This window comes from Canis lupus, chromosome 19 (assembly GCF_011100685.1).
Source record: "Canis lupus familiaris isolate Mischka breed German Shepherd chromosome 19, alternate assembly UU_Cfam_GSD_1.0, whole genome shotgun sequence".
NCBI classification, from domain to species: domain Eukaryota; kingdom Metazoa; phylum Chordata; class Mammalia; order Carnivora; family Canidae; genus Canis; species Canis lupus.
In genome coordinates this window covers 39,880,737-39,892,792 of record NC_049240.1, presented here as the reverse complement: position 1 = coordinate 39,892,792, position 12,056 = coordinate 39,880,737, and the positions used below count along the sequence as shown (strand labels likewise).

The following is a 12,056-nucleotide window of genomic DNA, read 5'->3' as shown; positions in this document are numbered from 1 at the left end:
TAGCACCTACTATGGGTGCTCAATATGGTTTGTATGAACATTAACTGACAGTTTAGATTTTAATGTTACTCTTTTTAATATTGAGGCAATTTCTATCTCTGGCAATGTTAAGACAAATTACATACATTCATATATCTTTGAATAATACCTAGGACTGTATAGAATGGGTACTTAACAGACACTGATAAAACCAAACTAAATCTCTTCTCAAATACATATATAAAATAATTAGCCACTTGGAAGACTTCTTTCATATAATCACGTATAAGTAGAAAACAAACATAATCTAAAAATTAATTAGTTTTATTTATTTATTTAAAAGTAGTGCCATACCCAGGGTAGAGCCCAATGTGGGGCTTGAACTCACAACCTTGAAATCAAGGCCTGAGCCGAGATCAAGAGACTGATGCTTAACTGACTGAGCCACCCCGGTGCCCCTAATTAGTTTTATTTTAAAAGAAGAAACAAGTTACTTATCGAGAAAAGTCTACTACCGAGAAGAATTTAGAGTACATGATTTTGTAGACTATGACCAATGTTCTTAAAATTTCAAGTCTCTGAGAAGTCTGGAAGAAAAAAAAAGTATACAAACTATATACTCAGTCCGTTACACTGCTCCTATAGTCTATCTTCATGCAAATTTTGAAATATTTATATAACTGCTGCAATGTAGCATTTTATAAGATATTAAATTATCAATATGAACAAGACAGATCTCATTTCTAACAAGTGACTTTATACATAACAAATATGTTACAAATGATCAATAGATAATAAAAGAAATGAGTTCTTATAATGCAATTAGCATATATTCTAACAGTGAGATCTAAATCTAAGTCAGTACATACATCTTGGGAAAATATTCGGTCTCTAGCTCTCTGGTACTCTTCTTCCCTTTCTTCTATAGATTTGCTTCTTCTGTCATCTTTCAAACGTATTCTCATCTAAAGAAACAAGAACAATTAATTCTTGGGAAAATGATCTGCTGGTCTAAGTCCTGCACTTAGAAGAAAGCTACAATTGTCACAGATTACCTGGTTATCATCTTTGTCAAAGCTGGAGTTATCTCTCTTGAGGATATATCGTTTCTGAAAATCTTCACCTTTATCATCCTTAATATGTTCATTGAATTTCTGATCAGGTCTAAAAAAATCCCAAGGGAACAGAAGAGACAGTATACAATATTTGCAGAAAAGTTAAATATAACATTTTATGTAATCAAAGCAATAAAAAATTATTACTAGTGCCACTAATAATTAATACTTATCTCATTTACTCTTTGTAATAATTTTATGAGAAAATGTTAATTAACTACCCTATGTTATGAATGAAAGGCCATATCACAAATTCACTGTACGTTCTGCAATCAGACTGCTTGGGTTCAAATATTTAGCTTTACCACTTTAGTTGCTTCAGGGCATGCACAAATTACTTAACCTTTCTGTTCCCTAGTTTCCTCATTTATGTAAATTGAATTATAGTATACCTACTTCATAGGCTTGTTCTGAAAAGGAAATGAATTAATAGATGAACAGCACTTAAAACAGTAAGCACTCAGGAGAAGTTTGTTATTACTGTAAATATTAGTAAAAAAAACCAAAAAACCCCCCCAAAAACTAAAAAAACCCTGACATTCAAATAGCTTAAGCAACTGTCCAGGGTCAAGAGCAAGCGCATGAATGGGTCACATTTGGAGTGATGGTATGTTAGACTCAAAGTCTATTTATTCTTTTTTTGCATTGCCTCCTCTAAATCTAAGAAAAAATTCTGGGTAAAAGAAAAAAGCATATAGTACTTTACCTTATATTTACTTATATTATACTCTATAATACCTGGTTTGATGTGACATAATTGAAAGTAATAAAATATTTTGTGGTTGAGTTACCTAAAACCTAAGAGGCTCATTCAAAATGCTACCAAGTTTACAAGGATTCTGAATTATAGCAGGGTGCATCTTTGTTTTATATTAACTGAAACAAATTAGAAAGGAAATAGTTCTTTTTTGGAGGTTAAAGCTGTAATATAAAGTAATAATTATGAAATTATAACAATACATTTAATGGCCGATTGGTCTTTCCTCTATAGAAATGTTGCAAGTTCTAATGAGATCCAGAAGACAGACATAATAAGGCTGTGTTCTGTGGAAAATTAAAATTATGTTTAACTTCACTTTCTAAAATATATTGTCAGCTTCAACAAAATTAATTAATACTCTTGTGACTTAATGACATCCTATTATAAAATTAGAATTACTCTTTTGAAATACAAGATACATAAAAATATATTTAGAGGCACAAAGGAAATCTAAATGAATTCAAGTGTATTTTTACATATAGTTTAAATATATATTATATAATAACATAACAGATTGTGATACCCTAAGTACATTTCTAAACCAAATAAACCTAAGTAATGACATCTTCAGCAAATGTGACCACATATAGCATTATATATAATATTCATGTAACTTTTTTGAATATTTGTTTTAATCTAGTGAATTTTTAATAACATACTGTTTCTATATCCTGTCAAATTATGCAAAAGGAGATTTAAAAATAAAAATGATCTAAGTTGAAGAAATCTCTATTTTAAAACATCCTTAGATGAGTGAAATGAAGAGCAGATCACCACACAGAGCTATATATAAAACTAGAAGAATAATAAAAGAGTAAAAACAATTTCATGACCAAAATGATGAGACAAAGACTGCTTTCTTTAGGAGTTTGAAAGATTATCTATTTAGTTCTGAAGATGGCAGGATGTTGTTATTTCTGTCATATGACTGCTCTGCTTACTTATATCAACTATTTTGTGCTGTTAAAGGTCCTATTTTCTTATTGAAGGCGTCTCTACTTGGGTGGGAGATTCTTATTCTAAAGTCAACTATAAGGTTTAACCAAGGGCCTGGCAACTTTTCTTTTTTTTTTTTTTTTTAAATTTTATTTATTTATGATAGTCACAGAGAGAGAGAGAGAGAGAGGCAGAGACACAGGCAGAGGGAGAAGCAGGCTCCATGCACTGGGAGCCCGATGTGGGATTCGATCTCGGGTCTCCAGGATCGCGCCCTGGGCCAAAGGCAGGCGCCAAACCACAGCGCCACCCAGGGATCCCCTTTTTTTTTTTTTTTAAAAATTTTATTTATTTACCTGGCAACTTTTCTAAGAGCAGCTGGATTCCCACACCAAATAGCATTGGCAGGCATTTCAGCTAACCTTAAGACTGTCTTACCTCTTTCTTTTATAGATGCCTGAAATTACTGCCCTGCAATCTCCAACTTCCCGCTCCATTGAGACACCCCAGTGGACACCGGGTTGTTGACATCCACAACACCACTGGTTCAAGGCTGGAGCGGGTAATTTGCCTATGAGGAAAAGGTAAGTTTGCATTTATTCAATGTGGCGCAGATCTCTAAGGTTTTCTGATTTACACCTTCTTCATATTCCAGAAGATATAAAATAAGAATACAGTGTAACTTCAATGATCTGAATGTCTAATTACACTACTTATCCATTCTTCTTTAAGTACATCATAAACATGTGTTTAGCTCAACCTTTGATTACTTTTATAAAGAGAACCCTAAAGCTTTCTGATGTCAATCACAGCATTCAAATAACTGAGGTTACACTGTATCGAAAACCTTAGAGAGTCATCAGTCGAAATGTTAGACAAAATGCCTGCTAATGTACATGTGCTTGGGTATCCAGCAGCTCTGAGTAATGTTGAAAGGTACTGGTTAAATGAATTAGAGTTCTATTCACCTTCAGTTCAGCTCCTATCTTATGATTATTTGAGCTATAACTAATTGGGAAAAGACTAATTGATGAGGATATTTTTAAAAGAGTAAGGGACAAGCAGAGGAAAATTAAATCAGATTCACATTTGCGGCAGGTCAAATATAATCTCTAAAGAAAGACAAGATCCTTTTCAAAGACATCTATCTTCATTAATTTAATTTGAATTGTAGGAAAAAACATTTTAAAAATACTAGGTTCCACCAGTGTATTTAGTTGACAAAATACTATATGAAATGGAAGAAAACCAACTTTGTTCCAGGAAACAATATGGCAGCTGTAAGAGTAAAGTCCATTATAACAGAAGGGATTTGAGTGAATTAAACACAATCATACAAATTGAATGGTTCATAGATAAGACTCTAAGAGAAATAAAGCTAAAAGAAAAGCAGAAAAATAATTAATTTTAGCATTATCTATGTCATCTGAAGCGGACTACTGCTCATTACACAGACCCACTGTTGCCAGATATGAAATTGATACAGAAAATGCTTCCAAAGTATAAATTTTGCTGAACTCAACTAGTTGCTTTAGAACAAGTTTTTTTTACAAATAGGCGGAAGAGGTGCTGTGTACATGTTAAAATTTTAGGTGTCTCTACATTGGGTCATTTGCTCCCAAATACCAACACTGATGATATAATTCAGCCACACTATAAACGTATCACTTTTTAAGGCTCCTCTTAACTCCTTAAAAACTTTTCCCCAGTGAATTATATGTAGGTCAGAAGGGGGTACAACATTATGGATAATACTACATTAATGAACAATCTACCTTTTTTGAGATTTGTGGAGAAAGAAGCAAAGTCAGAGGTTGAAAGGATGTTAAAATAATGGGAGATTAAATGAATGTGTCAAAATCTGCCTTAAAAAAAAAACACACACATAACAAATTTTACACTGTATGTTAACTTGAATTAAAAAATCAAACCAAACCAAACAAAAAAGGATTTGCCTAAGGTTGCCTAAGGTTGGCCGCAGCTATCTAAATTACATTGACTAAAAAAATCAAGTGAATGGTTTTCAAACGTCACTGATATTACTTCTGCAGTTTTTTTGTTTTTGCTTTTTTAAACCAGTCCTCATTGATCTGCCTTATTTTAGCTTAGACCAGTTCATTTTGTATACAGTGTGCTAACATACATTTTCTGTATTTTTTGGCCCTATTACATCAGGGTGTCACATAATGCTTAATTAGACTGCTAAAACGTGGAAAACTTGGATGAAAGGTACAGTAGGAAGATAAATATGGTCACATATATACTTAACAAATGCCTACATTTAATGATACTTACATTCTTGTATTACTCGTTTTGTTGACTATGACAGACTTCCCACTCTGATCAACATTGTGGTCTAATCCAAAGTAAGCGGCTACTCTGTGTAATAGCATCCTATGGTAAGATGTCATTGGGGGAAATTTTTTACGTGGAGACCTAGAAATAGAATAGAAACTAATTTAGTAAGTTAAGGAGAACTATGATGACAATTTGTTTTCTTGTTAAATGTCAGGACTTACTCATTATTACCAATGAAATCTAAAATTTCTTGTTCCAATTTCAACAGCATCATTCTGTCCCTGAAACAAAATATGAAGACTCATATATAAAACTTAGCATTGAAATACTCATAAACACTGAATTACTATGGCTAATTTTTTTCTCTAAAAATTACTGCAGTTTAAGGAATACTGCAAACTTGATGCAAGAATAAATATATATATGTGTGTATATATATATATAATACTTCTAAAAAAGTAACGTTTTAAAAAATAAAAGATGACTTTTTTTTAGTTTAATTTTTTATTATGGAAAATTTCACATATACACAAATGTAGGGAGAACTGTGTAATGAATCTCAAATGTAGCCTTTACCTGACTTCAACAATTATCAATATGTGGCCATTCTTAAAACAGATATATTTTGTCTGCTAAGTATCACTATATTGGAGTCTGTTCTGTAGATACACTGATAATAAAAGCATATAAATCTTTACTTCCTTAATAAAGCTGAGAAATAGCAGAAACAGAGATATCTTCAGCTAGGCTGATGACTTTGTTATGCTGAACTCCATAGAAACAGTACTCTAAAGAACATGCAATGCTAGTAACAACAGGAATGCTCCTATGGGAATCTAATGCTAGTATATAGATGGAATTATAGCAGAGAAGTATGAAATACATTACTAATTCTAACCCAGGAGAAGCCTTTTCAAATCATTCTGTAAATTTGTATCCTGTATTTGTAAGACTTTGGAAATTTTTGCCATAAAAACAAACATGAACCCAAAGCTTCTAACATGAAAAACAAATAAGGACTCTAGGGAGTACCTGCATGTGCTCCTTTAGACCACTAGGGTCCTATTTAACACACATATGCTGTAACGAATATTAACGGGATCACTACTACTAGAAGGACCTCCTTATTCACATACCAAGAACATGGCTCAAAGGAGTATTCTTGTGCTCACTGGAAATTTCATGTGCATGTGAAACAAACACTCAGAGAATCTTCAAACCAGAAGTAGCTTTACAGATCATACAGTTCTGTCCCCGAATTTTTAGACCAAGAAAACTAGGCCAAAGGTAATGGTTTCCCTCTCAAATAATACAGAGTAGATCCTTCTAACTCTAATAGGACAGAGGATGTGGGGCCATTGCTTAAGCTGCCTAAAAGTCTGTACTATACCTCAGCCTTGACTTTGACCTTCCCTCTTCATTGCAAAGAAGTCTCATAAAACCAATAAATATCTGACCATACATTTTTTTTTCATTATTTGAAAAATCAAGACAAACACATGCCTACCTGGGGACTTTAAACTCAAAGCTAAAAACAGGATTACATTTTAATACAAATTCTAACAATATTCAATTCTGCCCCAAGCTTGGTTCTCCTTTGGTATTCCTCATTTCAGTAAGTGGCACTATCTTTCACCCAGCATGCTGTAAGAAGCATCTGTGGACTGCTACAATCCTTTTTCTAATCCTCCTATGCAGTTAATTACTACTGCAAATTTTATCCACCTCCTGTTTATTTTTCTATTTTTCACTGCTGCTACCCTAGATCCAAGCAAGCAGGATCTCCAGCTTCACTACTCCAATAGTAGTGTATAGTTTGCTTTCCTCATTCCCTTCTTATCTATTCAAACTGGAACATCCATAACGATATTCTAAAAACACATATGACCACATGTTATGCCTTAGTTAAGTATTTACCACAGGCTTCCCACTGCTCTTAGGTTAGAAATAAGCATCTGTAATGGGGCCTACAAGGCAGGCATGATTGGGTCTTTATCTTTTCAACCTCAACTTCTGCCCTTTAATCACAAAACTCTTTACATTTTGGCTTATCTCTGTACTTGCCAAGCTCTTTCCTGTCTCAAGTTACTTGAACATGCTGTTTCCTTTGCCCAGAACAACTTCCTATATTCTTTCTTAGAACCTGTTTCTTTCACACTTTTCTTTAATAGCATTTATCACACTTACCACTGTATAGTTATTTGGACTATACAGAGGAGCTCAACAAATTATCTGCATGGAATCAATTAATCAAATTATTTCACTCATAAAGTCTTATATTTTTTCCCTGAAATTTTTTGGGGGAGGTTGGGAAGTTTTTATCTCAAAAGGACTTATTTATGTAACTTTAAGACCCTCTTTTCATCTAACCTTTTGAGTACAATGTGTCTTAAGATGAAATAATTCTCAGTAACTTTCCTGGTGTATCTTATACACTTATTTAAAAAAAAAAAGGAATCTGAGGCAGGCAATTTATTAAGCATTCATAAAACAGTACTTTCAAGTGGGTCTTCTGTTTCACAGGTAAATGCAAACATATAATAAAGGTAGTAGATTAATCACATATAGCCAGCATGGAGGCTAAAACACACGAATGTAAAATAAATTATATCTATAAAAATCAGTCAAGGGACAGAAAATTAAAGGATGTAAAATGTGGTATCATATACCTAAAACATGGGGGGTGGGGAGTAAAAATTTAGTGCTTTTTGGACATGTGCAAACATAAAGAGACCATCAACTTCATATAGACTATACCCATAAGATGTTATATATGAACATAATAATAACCACAAATCAAAAACCTACAATAGATGCACACAAAAAGAGAAAGGAATCCATGCATAACACTGAAGAAACTCATCAAGCCACAAGGGAAGAGAGCCACAAGAAGAAGAAAAGAACAGAGAACTCTAAAACAACCAGAAAACAAGTAACAAAATGGCTATAAGTACATATCTATCAATAATTTTTTAAAAGATTTTATTTATTCATGAGAGACACACAAAGAGAGAGGCAGAGACATACACAGAGGGAGAAGCAGGCTCCCTGTGGGGAGTCTGATGCAAGACTCATCCCAGGACCCCGGGATCATGCTCTGAGCCAAAGGCAGCTACCACTGAGCCACCCAGGCGTCCCTCAATAATTACTTTAAATGTCAATGAATGGATTTAAAAAACATGATCCATCTATATATTGTCTACAAGAGACTAATTTCAGACCTAAAAACACAGATTGAAAGTGAAGGGATGGAAAAACATTTACCATGCAAATGGTAGCAGGAGAATAAAAAGTCAGGTTAGGGATACTTGTATCAGACATGACAAAAATAATGGTTTTCTGTTTTTGAAAACTGGGCAAAAGATCTGTGTTCTTCAATGAATGCACTGCCGCTGAAAAGAAATTTCTGTTGTCTCCACGAAAGAAAAAAATTCTAGCAATTTTACTAACCATGGATACAAATAAATACAGGCTTTCCCCCCCTTTCATATGTAGATCGATGGATTACAAAGGAGTTTTTTTTATCATTATCTGGACCATATACTATTTTTTTTAAAGATCTTATTTATTTATTCATGAGAGACACAGAGAGAGGGAAAGAGAGAGAAAGCCAGACACAGGCAGAGGGAAAAGCAGCCTCCATGCAGGGAGCCTGATGTGGGACTCGACTCGATCCTGGGTCTCCAGGATCAGGCGCTGGGCAGAAGGCGGCGCTAAACCGCTGAGCCACCAGGGCTGCCTTGGACCATGTACTAATGAAACAGCCTTTCTGCTTAGTTTACCAAACTTTTAGTTACAGAGAAGTAGAACTGGTTAGAAAAATTAAGGCTGGTTATCTTCCTAAATTCTTAAGATTTACACTTTCTGCTTTTTATCCACTACAGTTTAGTCCATGCCTCCCATAAACTGTAATCAAGGTTAGATATTTTGATAATGATAAAAAATTAATAACCCTTTATAGAAGCACTGTGTATAGGACTTAAACCAACAGGTCCACAAATTACTTTTCCTAAGCCATAAGGTTTAGCACAAAAACCTAAAAGTCGGCATACTTACTGAAATTATTGTATAGTCTTTTAAAGGGAACCAATGTATGCTATTATTTTAAAAATAAGAACAGGGATCTCAATCAAATGGATCAATAAGCTGTTACCCAAAGTTAAAATGAAGGAGCACAATCTTTTAGTTATCAGTGTTCTAGCCATTACACCAAAAATAACTTTAGAGAAACTCTACACAGCTGGTATACTAGTGGAAAATGAAAAAGCAGAAAACAATAATGCTTCCATCTGACCACCCCCTTTCCCAATATTCCATATGAGCTTGGTCAGACATTTGTGACAGGTAAGAAATTAAATAAACATTACTGCCAATAAAAGTAATTTTAGAAATTACAACAGAACTATCATATGACAATCCCCAGACCAAACCAAATTACTTTTAAAATATCCCTTCTCAGGATTAACTCAAAAGTTGCTCCCCTCCATTAGTTATGTACCAGTTATCTGTATCATCCCTATTTCTTCACTACACATAGAATCTACACAGAATAGGATGAAATCAAAACAGAAATAGGTAGAAGATCATGTATGTCACTGAGTATAAATTCTATCAAAGTCAACTTTACGTTCTTAGGTTCTAATTCGGCAATGATTATTTAGTGTAGCCTCTGCAAATATTTTCTGTGAATAAGAATTCCAGATAAATTAACATTTGGAGCTAAGTTTTTTGGCTGAGAATAAAATAAAGATTTAATGATCAGAACAAAAATTTTGAAGTGAAAGGTTGACTAAATTTTTATATCACTGAAAATAAATATGCTTAAAATCTAGAACTCTCTGAACAATACTGAATCTTGAAAGTTTTAGTGGACACTTGCCATATTTATTACTACTTTTGTACCATGCATATCTGGCAATTAATTGTGTCTTTCACTGCGAGAACAGAGTCATTAATTAAGCAAATCTTATTTCTCACAAAATTTAGCATTAGCTACAACTTTCTAAACCATATCAACATTAGTAACTTATACACTAGCCATTAGACAAATTAGTCACTTAAATGTTTATTCAAATATAAATTCATATACAGAAAAAAGTACTGATACATGCTATAACATAGATAAAACTTGGAAACAGTATGCTAAGTAAATAATGACAGTCCACAAAAGACCACATAGACATGATTTCATTCATATGAGATGTCCAAAACAAGAAAATCTGTAAAGATATAAAGTAGATTAGAGCTCAAAGCATAGAAGTTGAAAGCTAAAGTATATAGGGTTTCTTTTTGGAGTGATGAAAAAGTTCTAGAATTGACTATAGTGATGCATGTACATCTCTGTGGGTGTAACAAAAACCATGAAATTGTATAGTTAAAAAATATACATGTAGAAAACTTTAAAACTTTTGCATTTGTAGAAGAAAACAGAACTGAGCGGTAGAAAAATATTTTAGATGTATAAAAATATTTTTTTTCTTTTTCTTTTTTAATTTTATTCATTTATTTATGAGACACACACAGAGAGAGAGGCAGAGACATAGGCAGGAGAAACAGGCTCCATGCAGGGAGCCCGAAGTGGGACTCGATCCTAGGACTCTGGGGCCACGCCCTGAACTGAAGGCAGAGGATGCTGAGCCACTTAGGCATCCCTAAAAATAGTTTTCTAATTGTTCTTACTGAAGTCTCTCCTACAGGCTCAGCGGAAAGAAAAATTCTGTCTTTCTAGCATCCTATCTTGTTTTATGGAAATGAGCTATGTGTTTTCTGCCTTCCTCCTTATTCCTCATGAGTTCTGGTTTTCACCATTCTACCCCAAATGAAACAATTTATTAAAATAGCCAGCAATTTCCTAATTTATCAACCTCACGGGTTGGTTTTGGTACTTCTATTTTCATGTTTGTGTGTTATTTTTCATGAAACAGCTCCCAGCTTCTGACTTCTTGGCTAACTTTTTTTTTTTTTTTTTGAGAGAGTGGGGGTAAGGGGGGGCGGGTGACAGCAGGAGAGGGAGGGAGAGAGAATCTTAAACAGGCTTCATGCCCAGTGATGAGGGGCTGGACCTCATGACTCTGAGATCATGACCTAAGCCAAAATCAAAAGTTGGATGCTTAACTGACTGAGCCATCCAGGCCACCATCCACTGCCCAAGCTAACTTCTAAGACAAGTGTTCTCATGAGTGTTCTGCTTTTAAGAGTTAGTCTCTTCCTTTCTCATCTTACCTTGTCTATGCTGTCTTTCCACAGAATTTTGTCCTTGTCATTTACTCCATTTGTCAGGACAAATACATCCTCCCTCCTCAAGCTTCATTTCTATTAGTGACTACCCAATCTATTACTTTAGTCAGGCTCATTTACTTGAAAACCAGAGCCTTTTAACTTTGGACAGATCTCACTTCCTGATTTTTCAGTCAGGTACCTTAAACTATCCTTATTTATAACAGAACATGCCTTATTCCATTGAGGCCTGCTCCTTACCCACTTTCTCAGTTAATGGGACTGTCAGGCTAGCCAAAAACCTAGGAACTATTCTTTTCTATTGTATCACACCACTACTGTGGTACTTCCTAAATATCTTTCAAACATGTCCTTTTCTCTCTATTCTTCCTATGGTCTCCTATACATACTCCTTATTTATGAAGGGTATTGGCTCTTCACTGACAAAGTAATCTTTCTAAAATGCAAATCTGATTATGGTATTACCCATTCAAAATCCTTTAATTATTCCTCAACCTAGCATGTCATACTCAGTACTTCTTAAATGATGTGCTATTTGGCATTTGAAGTCTTTTTCACTGTTCATTATTGTCTTAAAGATCTTTTTAGCATCCCTGTCTTCCCAGTAGCACCTCCACACTCACTGGGAGTCACCAAATGTTGGTACAATCTTAGGTCAAGGACAATTGGATATGGGCTGTCTTCATACTTCACCAACACCTTCTCCACCACTTTCTAGAATCACTTGCCAC

The 12,056-nt window shown here is 34.2% G+C and overlaps 1 protein-coding gene across 16 annotated transcripts in view; it reads right to left on the bottom strand.

Moving 5' to 3' along the window:
- R3HDM1 (R3H domain containing 1) overlaps nucleotides 1-12,056 on the bottom strand; it is a 199,467-nt gene that overhangs the window by 93,074 nt on the left and 94,337 nt on the right. For 10 of the 16 annotated variants that reach the window (XM_038565078.1, XM_038565077.1, XM_038565079.1 and 7 more), the window contains 5 exons: nucleotides 5,310-5,369; nucleotides 5,086-5,226; nucleotides 1,035-1,143; nucleotides 849-944; nucleotides 495-566 (listed from right to left, as the gene is read on the bottom strand). In XM_038565078.1, coding sequence (XP_038421006.1) covers nucleotides 495-566; nucleotides 849-944; nucleotides 1,035-1,143; nucleotides 5,086-5,226; nucleotides 5,310-5,369 — 478 coding nt within the window. Of the gene's footprint in view, nucleotides 1-494; nucleotides 567-848; nucleotides 945-1,034; nucleotides 1,144-3,228; nucleotides 3,362-5,085; nucleotides 5,227-5,309; nucleotides 5,370-12,056 lie in introns of those variants that run through there. The other 6 variants (XM_038565082.1, XM_038565083.1, XM_038565087.1 and 3 more) reach the window with 2 other exon arrangements.